The sequence below is a fragment of the Microcaecilia unicolor genome, chromosome 5, assembly GCF_901765095.1.
Source record: "Microcaecilia unicolor chromosome 5, aMicUni1.1, whole genome shotgun sequence".
Classification (NCBI taxonomy): domain Eukaryota; kingdom Metazoa; phylum Chordata; class Amphibia; order Gymnophiona; family Siphonopidae; genus Microcaecilia; species Microcaecilia unicolor.
The window spans coordinates 260,112,199-260,140,143 of NC_044035.1; the positions used below are offsets into that span (position 1 = coordinate 260,112,199).

The window sequence follows — 27,945 nt, forward strand, 5'->3', positions numbered from 1 at the left end:
ATGTCATATCTGTGTGCCTGATGCAAAGAGCTTCTAGCTCTCAGAGAACTTGTCCGTTCTCTTGAGGCTAGAGTAGCAGACTTGGTGGAGCTGAGGGAAACAGAGAGGTACATAGAGGAGACCTACAGAGATGTTGTAGAGAAGTCCCACGTCCGGTCTGGTTGCCCCTTTGTTACCTTGGAGGAGGGAGGTCTCCTAGAAGGAGAGCATCACCCTGGTGAAGTAGGAAGTACTCCTGTAGCCAGGACCTGCCCACCAGGGATGCACTATCCTCTCGCACCGAGGATATGTCTCCAGGTGCTGCCCGGGAGGGAAGGGTTAGGATAGCTGTTGTAGTTGGTGATTCGATCATTAGGCATATAGATAGCTGGGTGGCTGGTGGACGTGAGGATCGCCTGTGACTTGCCTGCCTGGTGCGAAGGGGCGGACCTCACGCGTCACCTAGATAGGATTTTAGATAGTGCTGGGGAGGAGTCGGCTGTCTTGGTACATGTGGGTACCAATGACATAGGAAAATGTGGGAGAGAGGTTCTGGAAGCCAAATTTAGACTCTTAGCTCAAATCCAGAACCTCCAGGGTAGCATTTTCTGAAATGTTACCTGTTCCACGCGCAGGGCCCAAGAGACAGGTAGAGCTCCGGAGTCTCAATGTGTGGATGAGACGATGGTGCAGGGAGGAGGGTTTTAGATTTGTTAGGAACTGGGCAACATTCTGGGGAAGGGAGAGCCTATTCCGAAAGGATGGGCTCCACCGTAACCAGGGTGGGACCAGGCTGCTGGCATCGACATTTAAAAAGGAGATAGAGCAGATTTTAAACTAGAAATGGGGGGAAGGCCGACAGTTGCTCAAAAGCGCATGGTTCGGGATAAGGTATCTTTCAAAGATACCACCAAAACAGGGAAGATAGGGTATCCTGATAGTGAGGTTGCAAAATAGACCATAGTAGATCAGGTGTCCTTAAATAAAAATAAGAAACAGACAAAAAATTGCAAATTAATACTGTCAAGTACTGAGCATGATGTAAATAGGAATAACAAACATAGTTTGAAATGTCTATATGCAAATGCCAGGAGCCTAAAAAATAAGATGGGAGAGTTAGAATATATTGCACTAAATAAAAAATGAGATTTAATAGGCATCTCTGAGACCTGGTGGAAGGAGGATAACCAGTGGGTCACTGTCATACCGGGGTACAAATTATATCGTAGTGATAGGGTGGATCGAATTGGTGGAGGGGTAGCATTGTATATTAACGAGAGCCTTGAATCAAATAGATTGAAACTTCTGCAGGAAACAAAACACTTCTTGGAATCACTGTGGATTGAAATTCCATATGTAAAGGGGAAAAGGATAGTGATAGGAGTGTACTACCGTCCACCTGGCCAAGATGAACAGACGGATGGCAACACATTAGTAATGGGTGATTTCAATTATCCCGATATTGACTGGGTAAATGTAACATCGGGGCACGCTAGGGAGGTAAAATTCCTTGATGAAATCAAGGACGGCTTTATGGAGCAGCTGGTACAGAAACCGACGAGAGAAGGAAAAATTCTAGACCTAGTCCTTAGTGGAGCGCATGATCTGGTGCGGGAGGTAATGGTGCTGGAGCCACTTGATAACAGTGATCATGATATGATTGGATTTGATATTAGCTTTGAAGTAAGTAGACATAGGAAATCAAATACATTAGCGTTTAACTTTCAAAAAGGAGACTATGATAAAATGAGAAGAACGGTGAAAAAAAAACTTAGAGGAGCGGCTGCAAGGGTCAAAAATTTACATCAGGTGTGGATGCTGTTCAAAAACACCATCCTGGAAGCCCAGGGCAAATATATTCCGCTTATTAAAAAAAGGAGGACGGAAGACTGAACGACAGCCGTCATGGTTAAAAAGTGTGGTGAAGGAAGCTATTAGAGCTAAAAGAAAATCCTTCAGAAAATGGAAGAAGGAACCAGCTGAAAATAATAAGAAACAACATAAGGAATGTCAAGTCAAATGCAAAGTGCTGATAAGGAAGGCTAAGAGGGACTTCGAAAAAAAATTGCGTTGGAGGCCAAAACACATAGTAAAAATTTCAGGGAAGACAAAGCCATAGCAGAGAGATTAAATGAATTTTTTGCTTTGGTCTTCACCTAGGAAGATTTGGGTGGGATACCAGTGCCAGAAATGGTATTCGAAGCTGACGAGTCGGAGAAACTTAATGAATTCTCTATAAACCTGGAGGATGTAATGGGGCAGTTCTACAAACTGAAGATTAGCAAATCTGGACCGGATGGTATTCATCCCAGAGTACTGATAGAACTGAAAAGTGAACTTGTGGAGTTATTGTTAGTAATATGTAATTTATCCTTAAAATCGAGCGTGGTACCGGAAGATTGGAGGGTGTCCAATGTAACGCCAATTTTTTAAAAAGATTCCAGAGGAGATCTGGGAAATTATAGACTGGTGAGTCTGACGTTAGTGTCGGGCAAAATGGTAGAGGCTATTATAAAGAACAAAATTACAGAGCATATTCAAAAGCATGGATTAATGAGACAGTCAACATGGATTTAGTGAAGGCGTTTGACAAAATACCTCATGAAAGACTCCAGAGGAAATTGGAGAGTCATGGGATAGGAGGTAGTGTTCTATTGTGGATGAAAAACTGGTTAAAAGGTAGAAAACAGAGAGTAGGGTTAAATGGTCAGTATTCTCAATGGAGAAGGGTAGTTAGTGGAGTTCCCCAGGGGTCTGTGCTGGGACCAATGCTTTTTAACATATTTATAAATGACCTAGAGATGGGAGTAACTAGTGAGGTAATTAAATTTGTTGATGACACAAAGTTATTCAAAGTCATTAAATCGCGGGAGGATTGTGAGGACCTTATGAGACTGGGAGACTGGGCGTCTAAATGGCAGAAGACGTTTAATGTGAGCAAGTGCAAAGTGATGCATGTGGGAAACAGGAACCCGAATTATAGCTACATCTTGCAGGGTTCCACGTTAGGAGTCACAGACCAAGAAAGGGATCTAGGTATCGTCGTCGATGATACGTTGAAACCTTTTGCTCAGTGTGCTGCTGCTGCTAAGAAAGCAAATAGAATGTTGGGTATTATTAGGAAAGGAATGGAAAACAAAATTGAGGATGTTATAATGCCTTTGTATCGCACCATGATGCGACCGCACCTCGAATATTGTGTTCAATTCTGGTCACCGTATCTCAAAAAAGATATAGTGGAATTAGAAAAGGTGTAGAGAAGGGTGACGAAAATGATAAAGGGGATGGGACGACTTCCCTAAGAGGAAAGGCTAAAGCGGCTAGGGCTCTTCAGCTTGGAGAAAAGGTGGCTGAGGGGAGATATGATAGAGGTCTATAAAATAATGAGTGGAGTGGAACAGGTAGATGTGAAGCATCTGTTTACGCTTTCCAAAAATACTAGGACTAGGGGGCATGCGATGAAGCTACAATGTAGTAAATTTAAAATGAATCGGAGAAGATTTTTCTTCACTCAACGTGTAATTAAACTCTGGAATTCGTTGCCAGAGAATGTGATAAAGGCGGTTAGCTTAGCGGGGTTTTAAAAAGGTTTGGACGGCTTCCTAAAGAAAAAGTCCATAGACCATTATTAAATGGACTTGGGGGAAATCCACTATTTCTGGGATAAGCAGTATAGATTGTTTTGTACTTTTTTGGGATCTTGCCAGGTATTTGTGACCTGGATTGGCCACTGTTGGAAACAGAATGCTGGGCTTGATGGACCTTTGGTCTGTCCCAGTATGGCAATACTTATGTACTTTGGAAGAAAGGCGAGAAAGGGGAGATTTGATAGAAACGTTAAAGTACCTATGTGGTGTAAATGCACAGGAGGTGAGCCTCAATTGAATGGAAGCTCTGAAATGAAGGGGCATAGGATGAAGGTGATAGGAGACAGACTCAGAAGTAACTGAAAATACTTCTTCACGGAAAAGATGGAAAATTCATGGAACGGCCTCCTGGTAAAGGCTGTTTCTAAATTTCAGAAAGCTTGGGACAAGTACGTAAGTTCTCCAAAGGAGCCGTTTACTAAGGTGCGCTAGTGTTTTTAGCTCACGCTAAAAATTAGCTGGTGCTAAATGCTGAGATGCCCATTATATTCCTACGGGTGTCTGAGTTTAGCGCCTACTGATTTTTAGTGCAAGCTTAAAAATGCTAGCACACCTTAGTAAAAGACCCCCTAAGGGTGTGAAAGGGAGAGTAAATGGCATGGATGGACAAGCTGTGGATATGCTATATACGATCTCCAGAACCCGGCGAAATCGGTATAATCGAAAGCCGATTTTGGCCAGATTCAACTGCTTTCCGTTGCGGAGCCGGCAAAACATCGAGGGGGCGTGTCCGTAGGGTAGTGAAGGCGGGACAGGGGCGTGCTTACGAAATGGCCAGCTTCGCCTGATAATGGAAAAAAAAAAGCCAGGCTTGATGAGCATTTTGCCGGCTTTACTTGGTCCCTTTTTTTTCACAACCAAGCTTCAAAAAGGGGCCCCAACTGACCAAATGACTACCAGAGGGAATCGGGGATGACCTCCCCTTACTCACCCAGTGGTCACTAACCCCCTCCCACCCCCAAAAAACAAAACAAAACTTTTTTGCCAGCCTCAAATGTCATACCCAGCTCCCTGACAGCAGTATGCAAGTCCCTAGATCAGTGTTTAGTGGGTGCAGTGCACTTCAGACAGGTGGGCCCAGGCCCATCCCCCCCCCCCCACCTGTTACACTTGTGGTGGTGAATGGGAGCCACCCAAAACCCACTGTACCCACATGTAGGTGCCCCCCTTTACCCCTTAGGGCTATGGTAATGGTGTAGAGCTGTGGGGAGTGGGTTTTTTTTTTTTTTGGGGGGGGGGGGTTAAACAACCAAGGGAAGGGAGCTATGCACCTGGGAGCTATTTTTATTTTATTTTTTTTAATTTTTAGAAGTGCCCCCTAGGGTGCCCAGTTGGCATCCTGGCATGTGAGGGGTGCCAGTGCACTACAAATGCTGGCTCCTCTCACGACCAAATGCCTTGGATTTTGCTGGGTTTGAGATCGCCGGCATTTTTTTCCATTATGGCCGAAAACCGATGCCGGCCATCTCAACCCCGGCGAACTGACATTTGGCCGGGCCCAACCTTATTAGCGAAGAAAAAGATGACCGGCCATCTTTTTCGAAAATACGGTTGGCTCCGCCCGCTTGCTGTGCCAGCGCCGGAGATGGCCAGCCAGCTATTTGGCCGGCGCCTTTCGATTATGCCCCTCATAGTCTTTCTGCCTTCTTTTTTCTATGACTCTATGTAAAATGAGCAGAGAAATGTGTGTTAACCCTGAATTGTTGGGAGAAGCCCTTGTACTTTTTTTATTATTTTTTTTTTTAACCCTTCCCTTCGCGCCTGAGTATATTTCTGACTATTTACTTCTACCGGATTATAGAATTTGATTCTACTTTTTGAAAAAGTAAAACTTGTCCACTGAACCTTTGACTCCCCTTAAAATAAAGAGGCAGTTGCATTTTATTGCTGCTGAAGCTTGGTTTGCTTTACAGAAAGCAGCACAGTAATGGAACAAAGATTTTATTAGCTAATTGATGATATGAATTTGATTAGCACCTTATGCTGTTTATGAAGGAACATAAGCATCACCATACTGAGCAAATGCTAGCAGAATTTTGAGAGGCTGAGATCATACTCCACATACCCTGGTTTGGAATGAGGTTCATTATTGTCATGGTATGTGCAAAAATGACCAATTTGCAGAAATTGCCCCTGGGACAGACATGAGGTCCATCAAGCTCAGTATCCTTTTTCCAACAGTGGCCAATCTAGGTCCAAACACCTGGTAAGATTCCAAAACAGTAAAACAGACTTTATGCTGTTTATATCAGATATAAGCAGTGGATTTTCCCAAGTCCATCTTAATAATGGCTTATGGACTTTTCTTGTAGGAACTTGTCCAAACCTTTTTTAAACCCTGCTTAGCTAACTGCTTTTACCACATTCTCTGGCAATCTATTGTTTTGCTTTTATTGCAGCTGCTCCTTGTTGTCTCCAAGAAGCTGCTGTCCTAGGTAACTGCCCATTCTTGTCTAATGAATTCTGCACTTTGATTTTTACTGAAAAGGATGTCAGGGAGATACAAACACCAGAAGTGCTCTTTGATGGAGACAGTTCAGAGGAACTGAAGAACATTATGGTGAAGATGAAAAACATAATGGAACAAATTGACAAATTAAAATGTAAAAATAATCGCCAGTACTGGATGGTCTATACCCCAGAATTCTGAAAGAACTCCAAAATTAAACTGCAGGCCTATTACTAGTAATCTGTACATCATATCGGATGAATCTGTTCAGAAGGATGGTTAATAAATATAAATAATAATAATCTATAATATTAAATCAGCTACAATACCTTGGGATAGCAGTATGGCCAATTATAACATCAATTTTAAAAAGGGCTCCAGGGTGATCTGGAAAACTACAGACCTATAGTAGGGATGTGCGTTTGTTGGCATGTAATCGGTTTATTAGTGTGCCTTAAAACTGTTAGTGCATGCTAACTCAATTTGATACACCTTAACCTACAAATTAGTACACGTGAAGTCAATTAGTATCTGCTAAAAAGTTACAATGCACATTTTTTTAAGTTTAATTAAAATGATTGTGTGAAATGAACCAAAAAAAGTCCATGACTTTGAGAAAAAGCCAGATAAACTGAAAATCTTTGTCCTGTGCACATCTCTACAGGCCAGCAAGTCTGACATTGGTGTCATACAAAACGGTAGAAGCTATTCTGAAAAACAAAATTACTGTCTATATAGACACAGACATTTAAAAGGACAGAGCCAATATGGATTTAGCTAAGGCAAGGGTGGGAAACCACAGTCCTCGAGGGCCACAGTCCAGTTGAGTTTTCAAGAGTTCCACAATGAATATGCATGAGATGTATTTGCATACAATGGAAGCAGGACTATGGTTGCCCACTCCTGAACTAAGAGAAGTCTTGTTTTACCAATCTTAGATTTTTATGAAGGTGTAAATAAACTTGTGGATAAGGGTAAGCTGGCTGATATGTAAACCGATTTTTAGAAGGCATTCAGCAAAGTCCCTCTGGTGTATAATCAAAGCAGTTTACATATTATATACAGGTACTTTTTTCTATCCCTAGCAAGCTTAGGGGTAGATGCACTAAACAAAATGAGCCATTAACGTGGGTTTTAAACTGGTTCAAGTCAGTTCAACGAGCAAGTAGTAAACCGTACCATACACAAAAGGGCATTTTCCTGTCACGGTAGCAGCTAACAAAAATGGAATGCAAATGATCCAAAGGCACTGCACTACCATTGCAAGGCTATTATAATGAGATGCACTACCGTTTTCCTTACCGTGGAAAACCTAATGAGAGGTCTGCACCTCTCGTTGGGGCTGCCTGGGATTTTTTCACCTCTAAGACTTCTATAAAATTTAAAAAAAAAAAATCGGGGGGAAAAAAACGTCCAAGTGCTCGTCAGGGCCATCCTTTATGGATATCCTTCACTCAAACAACAACAAAAAAAAAGGACGGCCCTGACGAGCACTTGGACATTTTTTTCCCCCCGATTTTTTTTATTTAGGATACGCTGCTTACTTACAAAAGCATAATAGCACGGAGGGCGGTTGTTTCTCTTTTCTATGGTTGTGGAACACATTCGCCTGGCTTGTGGAGGATGTCCTCTAGCTCTTCGGTCTGTCTCTCAGCCAATCACAGTGCGTTTAGCTGTGATAAACGCGCTGTGATTGGCTGAGAGACACACAGGGGCATAAACAGAAAATGTTCCCATGGTAATTGGCAACGAGGGGAGAAGGGTTGGTCTCCGAGGAGTGCTCGATCGCCTCTGTGTGTGTGAGCTACGAAGTTGCAGGAGATGTTGTTTTTTTTTTTTTTCTTTGCAGCTCGTCTGGGCAGGCAGGCAGGAAGTCTGAGCAACTGCCTGGGGGGAGCTAACCATGCTTCTGGGACTTCTGAAATGCTTTGAAACAGATCGGATGAGTGCGTCTTTTTCTCTAAACCATGCAATCCGATTTACCTGGCAACCTATTTGTACTCAGCTAAACCTTTTACACCATGCTCGTCAGGGACGTCCTTTTTTTTTTTTTTAGTGAAGGACGTCCATAAAGGACGTCCTTGGCATGTGCAGAGCAGCCAGCATAACACTTGGCTGCTCTGCGCATGCTCGGCCGGCCGACTGGCTTCCGAGGGAATAGAGAATGCAAGTAAGCTACAGCTGTCTTTTTGTGTATGGTGTACAGCGCTGCATATGCCTTGTAGCACTATAGAAATGATAAGTAGTAGTAGTAGTAGCTACAACGAGCAACTCATTTGCATTCCATTTCCTTGATGCATGGCCCTTCCTTACCGATTCGCTAAGGGAATCGGTAAGGGAAGGGCTTAACGGTTTTTTTTAGTGCATCTTGCCCTTAGTCTGGATTTTTTTTTGGGGGGGGGGGGGGTTCTGTGGTATCTGGGGCAGTGGAGGGTTAAGTGACTTGCCCAGAGTCACAAGGAGCTGTAGTGAGAATCAAGCCCAGTTCCACAGATTCTGAGCCCATTGCACTAATCTTTGGCTACTCGTTGATGCCTCAGCACATATGAATAGGAAGCAGGGCCCTATAGTGGATTGGGAACATGCTAAAAACTAGGACACAGACAGTAGGTCTAAATGGTCAGTTTTTTCTCAGTGGATAATAGTAAATGTTGGGGTGCCTCAGGAATCTCTACTGGGACAAATACTGTTTAACATCTTTATATATGATCTGGAAAAGGGCGTGAGATGATGAAACTTGAAAACAACACAAAATTACTCAAAGTTATCATATCACAAGTGGACTGTGAGAAATTCTAAGTTTCATGTTTTAGATTTGATTTGTTATATCACTTGTCAATATAGCAATAAGTAAACTATTTTTTTTCCAAAAGGTAAATAAAAATGAAATAAAAGTAAAATCAAGAAAGTAACAAAATATAAATTTTTAAATAACATTTTCAATAATAGTTTAGGCAGATTAACCAGTACAGTCTATATGTCCCAAAGGCCCAGCCAATCATTGACTAAATACTATTGTAAGTAATGTCTTAAGTTCACTTTTAAATTTCTTCTAGGAACTTTCTAATCGCAGTTTGGCTGGGCAACCAAATGGCAGATGAAATGTGGAGAGTTTATTTATGACGGCGTCTAGCTAAAGGCGGCAAAAATACACCTATTTCAAGCTTGCTACTATTTAGAATGGAGGCTGATGTAAACATCTCAGTATAGATCAGGGGTTCTCAACCCAGTCCTCAGGACACACTTAGCCAGTCAGGATTTCAAGATACTTACAATGAATATGCATGAATCTATCTCGTGCATAGTCATTGTGCATAACCTGAAAACCTGACTGGCTGGGTGTGCTTTGAGGACTGGGTTGAGAACCTCTGGCTAGATGGTATCAAAAACAACAATTTACACATGTACATGTATGCTCTGCTCAGATTCCACCCATGTGCATGCCCATAGGAAAAGTGCATGCCATGCAAACAGCACATACTTTTACATTGGCTAATATTTTATATATAATCACTTCCATGCATACATTCTTAACATAGCACCATTTACACACATTCTTGGTGCCTAAAAATGGGTGACTCCTTATAAAAGTACCCCCTGGACAAGGGCAAAGGGAGGGTCATAAGGAAAAGCAATCCAGTTGTAGCAACGTAAGTTTACAGAATTTGTTTGTTTATTTATTTATTTTATAACATTTGTACCCCACATTTTACCACTTATTAGCAGGCTTGATGTGGTTTACAAGATACCGTAATGGTAAATTCCATATACGGTAGGCTTTAAACAAATAGATAAAGGGTAAGGTAGGGGGTAAGTAGGTACAATAAGGGATAAGGAAATTTAGGAATTAAATTGTCCATTGCAGTGTAGGTATAGATGCGGCTTTTAAGTGGAACCAATAGAGTATGCCTTGTAAAACAGGTCTTTAAAGTTCGTTTGACGTTTTGATGGTCGTGCATTGTTTTCACCCTCTTTGCTAATGCGTTCCACATTTGCGTACTTAAGTATGAAAAATTGGATCCATAGGTTGATTTGTATCTGAGACCAATACAGCTTGGATAGTGAAGGTTCAGGTAAGTACGTGATGAACTGATTCTGTTTCTGGCTGGAAGATCTGATCATATATCCGGGGGCCTCACCATAAATTGTCTTGTGTACCAGAGAGCAAATTTTGAAAGTAATGCATTCCTTGATAGGGAGCCAGTGTAGTTTTAATTGAAGAGGTTTTGCACTGTCAAATCATGTTTTGTTGGAGATCAGTCTGGCAGCTGTGTTTTGGGCTGTCTGGAGTTTTTTCATAAGTTGCACTTTACAACCCGCATATATTCCATTGCAATAATCTCAGTACCATTGATTGTGTCAAGTTACGGAATATACCTTTCGGAAAGTAAGGTCTTATGCGTTTAAGTTTCCACATGGAATAGGAAATGAATGGAGAATAAAACAGGATATTATAATACCTCTGTACTGCTCCATGGTGTGACCACACCTTAAATATTGTCTGCATTTCTGGTTGCTGCCATGGAATTAGAAAAGGCAGAGAAGGGCAACCAAAATGAAAAATGTTAGACTGATTTTCCTAGGAAAAAAAGCTGATCAGGTTAGTGAGGGAAAATATGACATAGGTCTATAAAATCTTGAGTGGACTTAGAACAGGTAAATGCAATGTTGTATACTCAAAAAGACTAAGGGATACACTATGAAGTTACTAAGTAGTACAAACAGGGAAAACATTTTTTTTCACTCAACACATACTAAGCTCTGGAATTCATTACCAGAGCATGTGGTAAAACCAAAAGTCTATAAACTGTTATTAAGCAGATGGACTTGAGAAAGCCACTGCATAATCCTGGGCGTAAGCAACATGGAATTTTTATATTCTCTGGGATCATACCATGTAGTTGTAACCTGGATTGACCACAATTGGAACAGTATAGTATACTGGGCTTGACGAATCTTTATTCTGACCCAGTTATGTTACCAATTTTAAAACACCTATTCAAAATTTAAGGCTCTTGAACATAAAACTAAGGTTCTACTTCCCTTGCTAAAGCGGGACCTTTGTGTAGGAAATCATCGATCCAGGTGTGGGAAAACCTTTTAGGTTGAAGGGTGTAATACTAAGAAATCATGAGATTCCTGGGGGGAGGGGTCTCTATCAGTTTAGCATGGGGGAGGGGGGAGTCTTCTAATGAAGACTTCATATGTGGTCACATTTGGGGCTTTTTGTTTTGCATCTTTTTTTTTTTTTTTTTTTAGACTTTTTTGCTTGTTTTTTTTCTTTTAGTAACTTTTAGATTTTTTTCAATTTTTAATTTTTTTTCTTTCACCTGGCCCTAATGTTTCCATTGGCTCTGCCTCACCCTATACAGTGAGCCAAGACAAAGGTGGTGTGAAGTTTTTTGGGGAACTACCAAGTCACTTCTCTCTGCATGACGTGTATTGAGTTGCCTGTTTGTCTTGCGGCTGGAACCGAGTCTCAAACTAGAGGAAATGGTACTTGAGCATGTGCTGCATGGATTCTGGTTCCAGAGACCACGAGCAACTTGGTGCTGCAATTTCCTTTGAGTAGCTTAAGCCATGCCACTCTTTGCTTCTGGCCTCAGTTGATAGGGGAGTTTCTGTGCAGCTTTTTCTGTTCCAGGGCCCAGAGCACACCTGGTAGGAAACAGGGAAAGAACAGGGATTGTGGATGGATGAATGCTGCTGATATTAGGAAGCAAAAGAGAGAGAGAGATGGTGATGTGAGAACATAAGAATAGCCATACTGGGTCAGGCCAATGATCCATCTAGCCCAGTATCCTGTTTCCAGCAGTGGCGAAGCCAGGTCATAAGTACCTGGCAAAAACCCAAATTGTGGCAACATTCAATGCTACAAATCCCAGGGCAAGCAGTTGCTTCCCCATGTCTGTCTCAATAGCAGACTATGGACCTTTCCTCCAAGAACTTGTCCAAACTTTTTTTTTAAACCAGATATGCTTACCGCTTTTACCATATCCTCCAGCAATGAGTTCTGGAGCTTAACTATTCGTTGAGTGAAAAAATAGTTCCTCCTATTTGTTTTAAAAGTATTTCCATGTAACTTCCTCGAGTGTCCCCTAGTCTTTGTACTTTTGGAGCGAGTAAAAAATCGATTTACTTGTACTTGTTCTACATCACTCAGGAATTTGTAGACCTCAATCATATCTCCCCTTGTCCATCTCTTTTCCAAGCTCAAGAGTCCTAACCTCTTTAGTATTTCCTCATACTACAGGAGTTGCATCCCCTTTATCATTTTGGTCACTCTTCTTTGAACCTTTTCTAATTGCGCTATATCTTTTTTGAGATATGGTGACCAGAACTGAATGCAGTACTCCAAGGTGCAGTCACACCATGGAGCGATACAGAGGCATTATAGTATTTCGGTCTTATTCATCATCCCTTTCCTAATAATTCTTGGCATCCTGTTTGCTTTTTTGGCCACACCGCACACTGAGCAGATTTCAGTGTATTATCTACATTGACACCTAGATCTTTTTCTTGAGTGCTGACCCCCAAGGTGGACCCGATCATCAGGTAACTATGATTCGAATTATTCTTTCCAGTGTGCATCCCCTTTCATTTGTCCACATTAATTTCAGCTGCCATTTGGATGCCCAGTTTTCCAATTTCCTAAGGTCCAATTTTCACTCTTAAGGAGAGTGAAAGAAATATGGATGCTGTTGGGGATAGGAGTGGGAGAGAAAGAGGAATAATCCTAGGATTGGGGGAGAGGTAGAAAGAGAGGACTGCTGAAGGATGGGGAAAATAACTTCTGGTGCTCAAGGGGAAGAAAGAATGGAACTGTGCTGGGCCTAGGGAAGAGGCATGAAAAGGGAACTGTTAGGGCTGAGAATAGAGAGAGAAAGAAGGGTGGGAGTGGGTGACGGAGGAGGCCACTGGGACATAGGAGTGGACTGGCAGGTAGTTGTTCAATGCTATTCCACCCTCATTGTAGAAACGTATTGCATTCCTCCTACATCCTTCTGTTTTGGAAGATTTGTGTTATGATTCCAGCTATCTTATCAAATTTCATCCAAATTTGTACCCACCGAGGAAGGTTTACATCTTAAATGAGATATAAAAGTTTACTATATTTATTATGTATTTGATATACTGCCTTTTAATCTAGGCAATCAAGGCAGTGTACAATCTAAAAACAATAAAGGAAAGGAACTATATTTTTTTGTAGGATCGGGATGTAATACTGATTCATAATTGAAGCATGACTGGTTCTTTCATCCCAGTTGGCAGCAGGCAAAGGGTGCTCAATAATACAGCAGTCCAAAAAAGTGCCTTTGGCATATTGGAATACTGATTAATATTGTCCATGTGAGAAACCGCTGAAATATGCCTTTCTACTCTTACAGTGTAATAAAAGACTAAATAAAAATGTTGATATTTACTACTACGACTACTATTTATAATTTCTAAGTTTTCACCTCCCCGCAACCCTTCGACTCATCAGTGGTTCACAAACAACCCTCGGGCCAACACTGGAGCCTTTCTTCTGATGTGCCCCTCTGACTCCTCTTCCTGTTTCCAGTGAGGCATATGAGGCAGGGGGAAGGCTCGGGGGTCATCAAGGGGAGCGAACAGCTGCAGATACTGGTGAGTTTAAAGGGCTGCTAGGGGAGGGGGAAGGGCGAGACAGAGAGATGCTGGACCATTGGAGTGCAGGGGGGGAGAAGTTGTGGCATGGGCTGGAACCAGTTCAGCCTGGGGAGCACTAAGTCTGTGGGCTGTAGTTTGGGGACCTCTGCACTACAGTCATGCTGGTGTATGAGAGGAGGGGTGCTCAGTATGTGAGCTCAGATGGATACATGTTTCACCTGCCCAAAATGACTTGGTATCTCTGCAGGTCACATGTGACTTCTGGAGATGGGGATAGGAAAGAATGGATGAGCAGCTGACACAGAGGTGAAACTGTTCTCTCGTTCATGCTAACCCAAACAGGGCGAGCCAGTCCTAGTTTTGTACCATATGCAAGGAGATGTAGTCTTGGCTTGTGGTATGGCTTCCAGTGCTCAAGGGTCACAGATGTTTGGGTTTTCAAATGATCCCTAAAGAATACATTTGAGAGAGATTCCATGCAAGCGAGGAAGGGTTTGAATACAAACTACATTTCATACATGTTCACTCAGATGCTAAGGGTACTCTGTCCCAAAAAATAAGATTTACTGCTTATCTGAGTGAGATCGTTCCTGTTTGGAGTACAAATCTGGAAATGAACGTTGTGCTGCTGAGCAAAAATAAGATATATCATGAAATAATATTTACCTTTTACAACTTCTGCATCTGCTCAACATCAGGTCCCCGACACTAATTAACTTTAGGTCTGCTTCTGCTCCAGTCTTTGGTTCCACTTTTGTTTCTTCAGCTGGAAATGGTTAGGAACTTTTCCAGGCCCCAGCATCCACATTTCTGCCTCTGTGTTCAATATTTGCCCCCTACCTCTCCCTCCCCACCCAACATCTGCCGCTCTTCTTCCTGCCTTTCCATCAACAACAGCCCCATGTTTTGCTTCTCCTTTCCTCCCAGCCCACCTAGCATCTGCCCCCCTTCTCCACTTCCCCTTATTTCTTAGCTTCTGCTCCATGCCTCTCTTTCTCCCTCAGGTTACCAGTGTTGCTTGCTTCACTTCTTCTCCAGAGAGGTTTGGAAAATTCACTAGTTGTTGAAGTGTGTGAAGGGAAGAGATATCTGGGTGTGCTGTGAAATTCCTTATATATATTTATTTATTTAAATTTTGCTCACACCTTTTCCAGTAGTAGCTCAAGGTGAGTTACATTCAGGTACTCTGGATATTTCTTTGTCCCAGGAGGGCTCACAATCTAAGCCACATTTGCTAATGCTTGTGACTTGATATGTATGCCTGTTCATTAGGGATAGCCTGAAAACATGACCTGTTTGTGGCCCTTGAGAACCATCAGTGAATACTACTGGTGTAGAGGATGTAAGTCAGAACTACCCCTCCCTGCATATAAAAGGGCAAGGCAAGGACCGGTTTTGGGGATTAATCTGGGGTGTGTTTGGTGGATTTTGCCATGCTACATCATGCACCCTCCCTGACCATCACCCTGCTTAGTTTCACACTGTTAGCTACTGTTCCCCCTGTCTATTCTTTGTACACTTTTCTATGATTCTTACATTGTAAATTTACTTAACTTTCTGTAAGCCACATTGTGCCTGCATGAGTGGGGAAATGTGGGATACAAGTGAACAATAAATAAATAATGGTGCTGATGTGTAGATAATTTCTTCATGGGAATAACATGTATAGAATGTACGTTTGGAAAGCTGCCAGGTGCCCTTGACCTGGATTGGCCGCTGTTGGGGACAGGATGCTGGGCTTGATGGGCCTTTGGTCTTTTTCCAGTATGGCATTACTTATGTACTTATATTTAAGAAACACAGAACACGGCCTCCATGCCACTTTATTCAGGGGGCGATGCCACACAAAGTCAAATGGTGTATAACAGAGTGAACTAACCTTAGTTAAATTTTTCTTATTATAGACTTGAGATATGGCTAGTAACATCTGTTAAGTATACACCCACTAATTAGGACTTTTCTGATGTACCTGGTGTAGATGCTTACCTTTTTGTGCTTCTGGTGTGTTCAGCACATTCCCCTTGTCCACTTATAAAGGAGCTGCAGAAGAGCTGGAAGTAGAACCACAGAAGACTACCACAAATAGAAATGGGAGCGATGTAGACATTGAATGTCTTCATGATACGCTAGCTAAATTAAAAGTAGACACAGCGATAGGGATGAACAGGATACATTTGAGAGAATTTGGGAAATCTTCAGAAGTTCTGGCAGCTCTGCTTTCTGACCCTTTCATTTAGAGTCTGGAGTGGTTCTGCAGGACTGAAGGCAGGCAGATAACGATTCTTCACAAAAGTGGAAAGAAGATGGAGACTGGGAGTTACAGTCCAGTCAGTAAATTAATGGAAACACTGCTAACACAGAGGATAGTGCAGTTTCTGGAATCCAGTGGATTACAAAATCTGAGGCAGCAATTGTCTTGTTAGACAATTTTAATCAATGTCTTTGACAGGATGACTAGAAAGTTGAATCAGGGGAGAGTGCTAGATGTGATGTACTTGGATTTCAGCAAAGCCTTTGATTTGGTTCTATATAGGCAACTTATATAAACAGAGTGCCCTTGGTATGGACCCTAAAGTGACCTGCTGGGGTAGACATTGGTTGAGTGGAAGTTGACAGAAGTTAGTGATAAATGGCATTCACTCTGAGGGAAAAAGGCATTACCAATGATGTGCTCCAGGGATAGGTCTTTTGTTTTTTGTTTTGTTTTTTTCAATAGTTTTGTAAGTGATATTGCAAAAGGGCTGTCGTGAAAGGTTTGCCTCTTTGGAGAATGACCACAAAATCTGCAGTAGGATAGACACCCTGGAAGTGGTGCAAAACATGAGGAGGGATCTAGTGAAGCTTGAAGAATGGTCTGTTTGGCAGCTAAAAATGCAGGCTGATGTATTTTGACTGCAAAAAAAAAAAAACACAAAAAAACAAAAGGAGTGGTATGGTACAATATAGAGGGTGAAATACTGAGCATGAAAGAAGAGTGAGATCTAGGAGTAATCATACCTGGTCTTAAGATGGCCAAACAGGAAAATAAGGCAATGGCAAAAGCCAGACGAAGGCTTGGGTGCATAGGTAGTGTAAGTCTTTAGTGAGACCTCATTTGGTGTACTGCATGTAATTCTTGAGGCTGCCCCTTCAGGAGGATATAAACAAGATAAGTCAATCCACAGGGTGACTACCAAAATGATCAGGGGTCTTTTACTAAAGCTTAGCTCAAGTTATCTGCAGCAGGGCCCATTTTATTCCTATGGGCCCTGCTGCAGATAACTTGAGCTAAGCTTTAGTAAAAACAAAAAAAAAAAACCCCAAGATTTCAAGATCTAAATGTGTACCCTTTGAGAAGAGGAGAGATATGATGGAAACATTTAAATATCTCTGTGGCATAAATGTAAAGAGGCAGGCCTCTTTAAACAGAAAGGAATTTCTGTAATGAGGGGTCATAGGTAAAGGGTGAAAGGGCACAGACTCAGGAATAATCTAAGGAAACATTTCTTTACTGAAAGGGTGTTGGATGCTATTAAAAACTCCTAGTTGAGGTGGTGGTGATGAAGATGGTATCTGAGTTTCAAGAAAGTATGGGGCAAGTGCAGAGGATCTCTGAAGAAGGGGAGAAAGGGGTTGTAGAGCTGAGCAGTTGGTGTGGATGGGCAGAGTAGATAGACCATATGGCCCTGTTCTTCTGTCACGTTCTCCTTCTGTGATTTTGGAATTTAAGGCAAGGCCTGTTTGATTGTTAAACTGAGATCAAAATTAATCTGGGGTGCACATAACCAAAATCCATGGTCCTTGTCTAGGATGTGTTTTCAGTTAGCAGTTTCCTGGTGTTCAAGAAATAGTGTTTCCTTCTCATAGGAAAAGACTAGAAAACTGTGCTTGGGGAATGAGATGGTTTCATTGTCTGCTAATGTGAAGAGTTTGTAAGGTCAGGCTGGACTTCACGTTTGCATCTAAGACGATGGTTCCCAAACCCCAGCGAGTTGGGTTTTTAGGATATACATACTTGAGAGATTTGTATAAATTGAAGGCAGTGTATTAAAACAAAAATCTCTCATGCATATTCTTAGCGGATATCCTGAAAATCACACAGGCTGGAGGTCTTCAGGGCAGGCTTGGGAACAACTGCATGTGATAGATAATTTAGGGTCGCTTCTTGAAGTTAGGTTATTTAAATTGGTTATGCAGGCCCACATAACTTCATAGTTGGACTATTGTAACAGCCTAATTTTGAGCCTACTGAGTAGATCACAGAAGGCTGCAAGCAGTCCAAAATGAAGCTGCTGACATTGTCCTGTAACATAAACAAAGAACGCCAGCCATTCCCATGTTGACTTTACATTGGTCCTCTGTAGGGACCTGTGATAAAGTTTTAAACTTTTATGGTTGGTTTTCAGGATTTTAAGAGCAAATACATCCTCTTATTTTGAAAAACAAACTAGAATCATTTGGACTTCATGGTCAGGGGACTTTACTACATGTATCTTCTTTGGATGTGTTTTTTGAAGAGCCTGTGTGTGAAATTAAGGACTTTTTCAGGGTGGTTATTATAAAACAGCCTTCATTTGCAGATAAAATTGAAAGTTAACTTATTGGTTTTCTAAAAAAAAAAGTGAAGGCATGGTTGTTCCCATCTAGGCCACGTATTTTAATGGGATGATCTGGACTCAAGATGCTCAATCTGCTATACCTTTAGGCTGTTTGTTTGTTTTTTAGTGAGGGCTATTGTTGGAATTATAAGGGCAGAATTTGGGAAATGTTGATGATGATTTTTATTTGGCTTCCTGTTTCTGACAGTTTAGTTTTTAAATCATTTCACGGTTAAACCTCTTTATATTATTTACTTTTTCATTCTCATTCAAGAACTGACCATTCATATTCATTTTGTAAAAATCTTAAAACGTTTTTTATTTAATGAATATTTACTTGTAAATTCTGTTTTAGTGGATATTATTTTATTCTACTAAGTGTATTATTTATATTGTTTTGTATTTTGCAATCTTTTACATTGCCTTGGACCTTTTAGGAATTGGTGGTTAAAAAGCGCTAGATTAGATTAGAAAAGTCATGTGTTTGGGTGGATAATCTTGTTTGGAATATTGCTGAAAGAGAATAATGGTGTGGGGTGAATGGGTCAAAATGTGTGGGGGATTTTGATTGTTTTTACAACTTTTTATGATGTAATTTTATGTTTGGTATATGGTTGATAGCTACTTTGGGTGCTTTTTATTTATGACACTGAGAATAAATAAGGGAACTTTTTACTGATACTCTGGTACCTGCATTGTTAGGATTTTCTGTGTCCCTGTTAGTAGAATGTCAGCAAGATTCTCTTTTTTGGGAATTTTAAAATATATGTTCCTATTTTTTTCACCTGTCCCTTTTACTGTGTTGAAACATTATTGAAAGGACAGTTGGCTCATCTACTCTTCATACTTGTCCTGGTCTATACTGCTAACGATATATTCTGTCTTGCAGCCATAAAAGCTTGACAACTTGTAGTATATTACCTTATCCACTTTGTTGTCTTCCTTGTTAATTCACTCTCATTCTGAGTTGATGAGCATAGAAGATCTCATGGTTAATCCAACACGCCATCCCCTCCCAGCTTTCCAGCTTTTATAATCTAATCAGCTACCAAAACTAGCAAGGCTGTTGCCCAATCATCTGATCAGCTGTGTGTCTGGTGTTAATGGACAGTGTCTAGCCACCAACCCGATTGGGTTCTGGGGAGTTGTAGCCTGTTGGTTCCTACCCCTGCATCTTGCTAGGCAGGAGCCTGTGAATCTTGTTTGATAAGCTGTGACCATTCTTTAGATGGATCTGTGTATGTCTTCCCTGTACCCAGGTGCCTGTGCTGATGACACCATGGAAGGGCAAGAAAGAGTCTTTCCATTTTCATAGAAAGAATCATTGAGATAGACTGGACAGCCAAGTTCTCTGGTGCAGCTCAGCTACGTTTACAGAGATGGAGGGTGAGTAATTAATACGCATTCACTTAATAATCTGTATCGTATTCTCAAATACTATAACATTAGGAGACCTATTTATTTAGTGGATAATTGATTTTACAGTCTAGGTGTATAAAAGTGAGGGCCCAGAATTTGTTTTGTTCTGATATGCATCACCTGTGTACCTGTTGTGAGGATTCCACATTACACATGAGTTGGGTGGACTAGAGATCAGAAAGATTACTTATTTTTTCTATAATTGTGTAATATGATGATAATCAATTCTTTTCCCCTTTTCTGTATCTTTTCTTTATCAAGAGTATTCTTGATTATTATGTGAAAATATTAAAAAAAAATAAAAACAACCACAGAGCATGACCATCTATAGGGCATCGCTCCTAAACCAACACAAATTTTGTCTTTCCCTTTTGTTGCACTTCCCTCTCCTAAATAGCCCTCCCATTTTCAGTTATAAGGTGTTTCATAGCCTTTCATGTCAATATAAAGGTACTTTCTCTGTCCCTAGTGGGTTCCCAATCTAAGTTTTGTACCTAGGGCAACAGAGGGTTAAGTGATTTGCCTAGGGTCACAAGGAGCCATAGTGCGTGTTTGACTTTTCATTCAAGGAGGTTTGATGACGAGACGGCATGATGTCACAAGGCTGAAGCTGGTCTCCACCCAAGGAAGTTTTAATTCTCCCCAGTGTAACCACTGCCATCTTGGTACACCCAAAACAGTGAAATTCATAAGAACAAAGTTTGGCTACAGTTTGACTGTTAGTAAATTCAAGCTGCTGGTCGTATGACACTTAAAGACCAACCAGAGATTTCTTGCATGTGCAGGTAAAAATTTACTGACAGCTGAACTGCATGGTGCAAACTGAAGGAGCACCACTCTTTCTTTTCAGCAGCCAATGTTTAACAAAAAAAAAAAGCATACTAGGAGGTTATGAAATCCCAGGCACCAGCATTATGACAAACAGGCACCTGGGACTTGACAATCCCTGTTGTGCGTTATCCAGTGTATTAAAAAAAAAAAAAGTGAAAAAGGGAGCTACATTAAAACAAGCCAAAACAATTAAGGGCACATCAGTCTTCACCATACCATAAAATACTGCAGAAAAAAACAGAATGACAGTTCAGTAGGTAGACATTTCTCAAAGTCAGATTACTCATTTAATGACCTTACATTTAAAGTACCTAAAAGAAGCTTAAATACACATCAATGGAAAACATTTACAATCGGATGATCAGACACCTTGTAACTAAAATGAAAGGATTCAATAGAGACGTTGGCTTTCTCATCCATTATAGATATGGAGTCTTTGAACAGTAAGGTACTACTGTCTTGCCACCTCTGTCTGCCCCCCACCCCTCTTACTAAGCTATTGATACAGTATATGCACACAGCCTAACACCTAGATGAATTTGTAATGTTTAAACTCCTTTACCGGAATTGTTTCTTCACTGACCTTATGAAGAGAGGATAACTCTGAAAGATATCCACAGATATTTTAAGTTAGTCTGTCAAAACGTTCTCGCCTACAACTTATTTGTTAACCCTGACTTCCACATTCTTTAAGGGGGTCTTTTACAAAGGTGCGCTAGCGTTTTTAGTATGCACTAAAAATTAGCATACGCAAATCATGTAGACAGCCATAATATTCCTGTGAGCATCTACACAGCGTGCACCTTTGTAAAATGGGCCCTAAGGAAGCAGATGCATTGACTGCTATGTGGAGACATCCATGTCAGATTCAGACAAAAATTGTGGAAAGATGGATTTGGGGTCAGATTACACCGCTTTAGTCACCTATATAGTTCCCATGTTGTTAATCTTATCTATGTATTCCACCTTCCCTTACAGCCTATGTTGTTTATTAAGATGCTTTACTGCATATTGTATTGACACTGTAAATAGCATACAGTGTATTGTGCCTTGAATATTTTCACTGCTATAATTGCTTATGTTAGACTTATTCTTGATGTGCCTTTGGTGAATTTTTTCCAAAAGGTGGTAAATAAATCTTAATAAAATAATCGCTTCCATAATAAATGAACGTTCCTAATCCCTTAGTCCTGTTTCTTGAATAGATTATAAGCTCTGTTGAGCAGAGAGTCTCTTACATGTATGTATACAGTGCTGCATACATCTCATAGCACTATAGAAATTAGTAATAATAAGTATTAAGCTATGCCTATTAAATTTTGAACACTAGTTGTAGACACAAATGTGACTGTCTTTGGGGAAAGGTGACAAAATGTTGAAAATAGGCAATTTTCATGTTATGGGGCCATAAGCAGTCTGCAAAAGTTGCATGTTTGAACTTCTGTAACTTTTATTTGCTCCAACAGTATTCATTAAAACCTCTTTTTTTGTTGTTTCTGGTGATTTTAGTCACCTTTTCCCAGAAATGGTCACGAATAGCTTTTCAGAAATGAGAGTAGAAAGAAAAGGTATTGCAGTTTTTGCTAGTACTGTTACAAAATGTTTATTATTTGGGCACAAACTGTTTCCAGAAGTATTGAGAGTTTTTTTTTTAGTTCAGTTTTTATTGAGATTTGTAATAATATAGAACAAGAGTAAATAGCATAATCAACAATGCTGTAATACTAAATGAATAGACAGTGGAGTAAAAGAACAAACAGAACAATTAAGTGGAGACATTCAGCAGTAAAAGCAATTTAAACTGAATATTTCTGTTCTAGGTGTGATTTACAAAACATTGTCTTCTGCAGAGGCTAAAGAGTTAAACATTCAGGTACATGTAATGGAATCACTGGGAGATGATGTAGTAGTGTGCTTTTCTGTGTAATATTGAATAAGTACAGTTTCTAGTAGGGTGGATGTGGTTTATTTATTTTATTTGTTACATTTGTACCCCACATTTTCCCACCTATTTGCAGGCTCAAATCCATTTAAATTACTAAATTACAAGTCAGGAAGACTTTTGCACTGATAAGTGAAACTGTAAAAATAATATCTGCCTATTTAATTGCATTTTAAAATGTTAGTACCATAAAGTAATAATTATATTTTTGTTCCAGCATGAAAATTCAAGTAGTAATTAAAGAAGTGCTGCCAGGAGCTATGGCCAAGAAAGACCAGTAGTCCTTAAGACAAACCTAAGAATATTTTGCAAACCTAAAGTTCCTGCATGTTAAGACATTCTGTCTTCAATATCGTCAAAGCAGGGGCAATTTTCCTATTGCTGCTTCATTCAAGCAACTTGGCCTTGCATTTTGTTGCTGCTGTAGCACTGTTTACATTTTGCATGCATGTCTGTCTTACTCATAAGTAAATGAATTTCATTAAAATATGGGATCTGTTTTTATGACCAGCTGCCAGAAAATGTTTAGTAGACCTCAAAAATCAATGGAGAGAGAGTAGGAACGTTGTTCCTTAGGATTGCAGGAATGTATGCTTTTGTGTCTCTTTCTATTCTTCCTCTCTTCTTTGGATCTATTTCCGCCCCCCCCCCCCCCCCCCCCAAACACACACACAATCCTCTTCATCTTTGAGATTTGTATTTATATTTGTGCACCATATACTGTTGCTAATTTAATTAAAAGCTATGATTATTATTCATGGTGATACCTTTGAGCTAGTTTTCTTTTTCAAAATGTTTTAATGTCTGCTTAAAATTAAAAAACAATTACAATTTTTAAAAAATCCACCTAGTTGTATTTTTGCCTTCTCACTACAGTTTCTGTGGGTGGCATAGATGGCTCAATGGAGAGAGCTACAATGGGGAGCTCTTTTGTGTGTTAATGAAAGTGTATCCTAGATGTTTCGGAGGGAGGGGGGTTATATAAGACCCAGAGACTTGGTTTTATAAGTCCTCTCTTCTGATGTGATGAGGATGGAAAGGTGGCAGAGAGGATTAGGGGTCTCTAAGAGCTCTGGAAAATCTGTAGAAAACAGCCCACCTAATGAGCCTGACCTTCCAGCCCAGTGAGACACTTAACTTTCTGAAACATCACACAGTGGGGTTTGCTGCACAAAGCACTGTTTATTACTTTCTCAAACTCTTCTCTGGCTTTCTTCTGTCCTCCCCCCCCCCCCCCCCCCCCCCAAAAAAAAAAAAAAAAATCTCTTTCTGAAATCTTTTTCATTTGGCTTCTCCCTCTGCTTTTATTTCCTCCTCACTTTCTGTCTTTAGTCCATCACCTTTTAAATTCTCTCCCATTTTACATTCGCCTCTCACTTTGCCATATCCCTGAGCTTTCCAAACTATGGGTCGAGATCCCAGATAGGGTCACAAAACTTGATTTGGAGTCCCCAACCTGGTGAACTTTCCATAGATGAATCTCTTTTCTGCACCTACAGGATCAAACAATTTTATTTGGCCGTGATCATGGGGTCATCGCCACAAAAAGATTGAAAAGAATTGGCATATCCTCTTCACCATATCATTCATCTTGTTTCTCTGGCCATCACCCCATTGTCTCTACTTAGTCCTCCATTCCCTGTTTTTGCCTCACCCATTCCCTGTTTCCCACCCTCTCTACCATATAACTGTCCCCCACCCTTTCTTGCCCCTATTTCAGTTGGGGGAGGGGGTGTCTATGTGGTTTTTATTTTCATATGCATTAGTTTCAAATAGTCCATACTAAAGTGAAATGAAACCTCTCTAATTTTGGTGCAGTTTGTTTTGTTTTCAAATAAAATGAACCTGTTTTATTTGCAATCTTTTTTTTTTCTATTTTGTTTCAAAATGAATGCAAATTCCTGCTGCAAAGATGGAGCATGCACCATCTGCTTTCATGGCAGCCCCTATTCCTTTTGTGTTTTGGCAGCAGGTGCGACACTTTCTTCTAAAACTAAGTGCAACAATGAGGACAGAGTGCACAATTTTATTTCCAGCATCTATCTGGCAGGTCCTGATTTACCCATCTTTTCAACAGCCTTTCTACTTCTGACAGTACCAAATATGTGTATGCATTTGGACAATAAACTTTGTACCCTGGGTATTTTATATTTGAACAGCAAGGATAAATTTTATGCTTCTGTATCATTCTGTTAGACCAATCCAGACTGACAGGTTATGTTACCCTATGAGCAAATGAAGGCAGAGAATATCGACACTTTTCATGGACACCTCCTATATAGGAAGTGGTATAGTCTGGATCACCTCTACTTCTCTGCCTTTAGCAGATGATGCAAGTTGGATCTAGCAGTTTTTATTTTCTCCTGTGTAGGCCTGTCTCTCCAGGATGCAGTGTATGGTCTGCAGCTCTTGAGGTTGAGCTGTGGCCTGGGTTTTCACTCCAGGGATCAGACCACGGACCTTCCCCTGGTTGATCTTGAAGGTGTCCATTCCTCCATGGCTACAAGGCCTTAGCTTGTGAGGCCAGATATCTTTGGTCCATGAGACCTTAGCCAGCAGGAATAAGTAGCACACACCCACACCCCCCGCTTTCCTGGTTGTGATTCCTGGGGGTGCTCCTCTTGCAGACAATAAGAAAAAGAGCCAGGATTTTATTCCTCTGCAGCTGCCTGCCTATTAAAGATAATTGGGGGGGGGGAGGAATGAGGAAGCTCAGGCTCAACGGGGTATTTCCCAGCTTAACTGCCTCAGCTGAGCAGGCAGGCAGCTGCGACAAAAAAGGGTAGGTCTGAATGGGGAATCTGGTGAGCAGCACACTTATGTTTTCTTTTGATTCTTTTTTTCCTCATTGGCTGTTCCAGTGCTCATGTCAGGCAGCAGGTACTATGGGGTATGTGGAAGACAGTACTTCCAGATACCCCATCTGTGATTTGGGGGGGGGGGGGGGAGTGTGTTTCAAGCATTGGGGTCCCCCACGGACCTGTTTTGAGTCATCAGCATGGTCCTCAAGGTTGGACAACAGGCTCCCGTGCCTCCTCCAAGAGACCTAATTTTGGCAGGAACAGCAGCCACTTTGTTGCCAGGTCAACCAAAATCCTGTGCAGTATGAACAGCTGCAGGGCCCTTTGGGGGAGCCCTGGGGGATCTGAATTGGGTTGTGCTCCTGGCCAAGAAGGCTACTAGCCCAGTGAAGGGCATCTCTGCCTTTAAGGATTCCCATGACAGCAAGGTTAAGCTTCTCCTCAAGCAGGCCTTTAGCACTTGGCATCCAAACCTCCACCTTGTTCCGATTTCTATATCATTTATAAATATGTTAAATAGCACCGGTCCCTGTGGCACTCCACTATTCACCCTCCTCCATTGAGAGAAATGACCATTTACCCTACCCTCTGTTTTCTGTCCAATAACCAATTCATAATCTACTCCAGAACCTTGCCTCCTATCCCAGGACTCTTTAATTTTCTCAGGAGTCACTCATGAGGAACTTTATCAAAAGCTTTCTGAAAATCTAGATGCACTGCATCAACTGGCTCACCTTTATCCACATGTTTATCCACGTCTTCAAAGAAATGAAGCAAATTGGTGAGGCAAGACTTCCCATGGCTGAACCCATGCTGACTCTGTCACATTAAACTGTTTTTTTCTACGTGTTCTGTAATTTTATTCTTTATAATTTCCACTATTTATTTTGCCCGGCACTGATGTCAGGCATACCGGTCTGTAATTTTCCTGATCACCCCTAGATCCCTTTTTAAAAATCGGCGTCACATTGGTCACCCTCCAATCTTCAGGTACTATGGATGATTTTAATTACAGGTTACATATTACTAACAGCAGATCAGCAATTTCATGCTTGAGTTCTTTGAGTACCTTTGGATGTATGCCATCTAATTCAGGTGATTTACTATAATTCAGGTGATTTACTACTCTTTAATTTGTCAGTTTGGCTCAGTACATCTTCCAGGTACACCAAGATTTCTTTCAGTTCCTCCACATCATCACCTTTGAACACCATTTCCGGTACAGGCAGATCTCTTGCATCTTCTTCCGTAAAGACCAAAGCAAAGAATTAATTCAGTTTCTCCACTATGGCCTTGTCCTTCCTGAGTGCCCCTTTTGCTCCTTCGTGATCTAACGGTCCCTCACAGGTTTTCTGTTTCTGATGTACCTGAAAAAGGTGTTACTGTGAGTTTTAGCCTCTGTGGCAAGTTTCTTTTCATATTCTCTTTTAGCCTTCTTTATTAATGCTTTGGATCTGACTTGCCAGTGCTTATGTTGCTTCTTATTTTCTTCATTTGGGTCCTTTTTCCACTCTTTGAAGGACAGTCTTTTGGCTGTAATAGCCTCCTTTACTTCACCTTTTAACCATGCTGGCTGTCGTTTTCTCTTCATTCCACCTTTGCAAATATGTGGAATGCATCGGGTCAGGGCTTCCAAGATGGTATTTTTGAGTAACGTCCAGCCTTATTTAGTGTCCTAACCTTAGCAGGCAATTCTTTTAGCTTCTTTTTAACCATTTCCCTCATTTTATTATAGTCTCCTTTTTGAAAATTAAGTGAAGCTGCAGTAGATTTCCTTTGTGGGTTCATCCCAGATAATAGCTCAAACTTGATCATGTTATGATCTCTGTTTCCCAGGAGACCTAACACCGCCACATCTTGCACTATGCCCTGCATACAACCAAGGACCAGATACAAAATGGCTCCCCCTCTTATCAGTTCCTGGACCAGTTGCTCCAAGAAGCAGTCGTTTATTACATCTAGAAATGTTAACTCCCTGGCACTGCCTGATGTAACATTTATCCAGTCAATATTGGGGTAATTGAAAATACCCGTTATTATAGTATTACCCAGTTTTCCAGCTTTCTTAATCTCTGTAAACATTTCTTCATTCGTCTGTTTGTTCTGTCCCGGCAGATGGTAGTACAGCCCTACAAGAATACTCCTTCCCTCCACACATGGAATTTCTATCCACAATGATTCTATGCTGCTATCTGTTTCATATGGAATGTTTATTTTATTTGACTTGATTCCCTCTTTAACATTAGCTCAACCCCCCCCCCCCCCTCCAATTTGATCTTTGAATCGGTGGTCTCACCTCTAGCATTTTGAGAGAGAGAAATTGGGGTCTTAATCTAGATGCCTACAGAGTCCTGCTGTGATACTTGAAGGTGATAAATGCCTTTCGCAAGTCCAATTCCTCATATTATTTTGTGGTCCATGCAAAGGGGAAGTTGCCACAAATTTTTCAAGGAGGCGCTAGAAATTGCTTACATCCTCAGTTGGAAGAAGGTTTGAGTGTTCTTTCAAATAGAACTCAGTCTACTTCCAGAGCTGAAGCTCAGGCAGTTAGTCCAGAGGATATTTACATTTATCAGATTGGCCTTGTGGGGAGTCTTGTCTTCCTTCTGCCCAGATGGATAAAGTTTTGGTATATCCCATCAGTCTGGACTGGTCTAGCAGGATCATA

The 27,945-nt window shown here is 41.0% G+C and overlaps 1 protein-coding gene across 4 annotated transcripts in view; it reads left to right on the forward strand.

The window, feature by feature from the left end:
* Positions 1-27,945, forward strand: part of POP4 (POP4 homolog, ribonuclease P/MRP subunit) — a 60,251-nt gene that overhangs the window by 24,212 nt on the left and 8,094 nt on the right. For all 4 annotated transcript variants that reach the window (XM_030204050.1, XM_030204051.1, XM_030204052.1 and 1 more), the window contains 2 exons: positions 19,544-19,670; positions 22,355-22,407. In XM_030204050.1, the coding sequence (XP_030059910.1) occupies positions 19,664-19,670; positions 22,355-22,407 (60 nt within the window). In that variant the 5' untranslated portion in view covers positions 19,544-19,663. The remainder of the gene's footprint in view (positions 1-19,543; positions 19,671-22,354; positions 22,408-27,945) is intronic.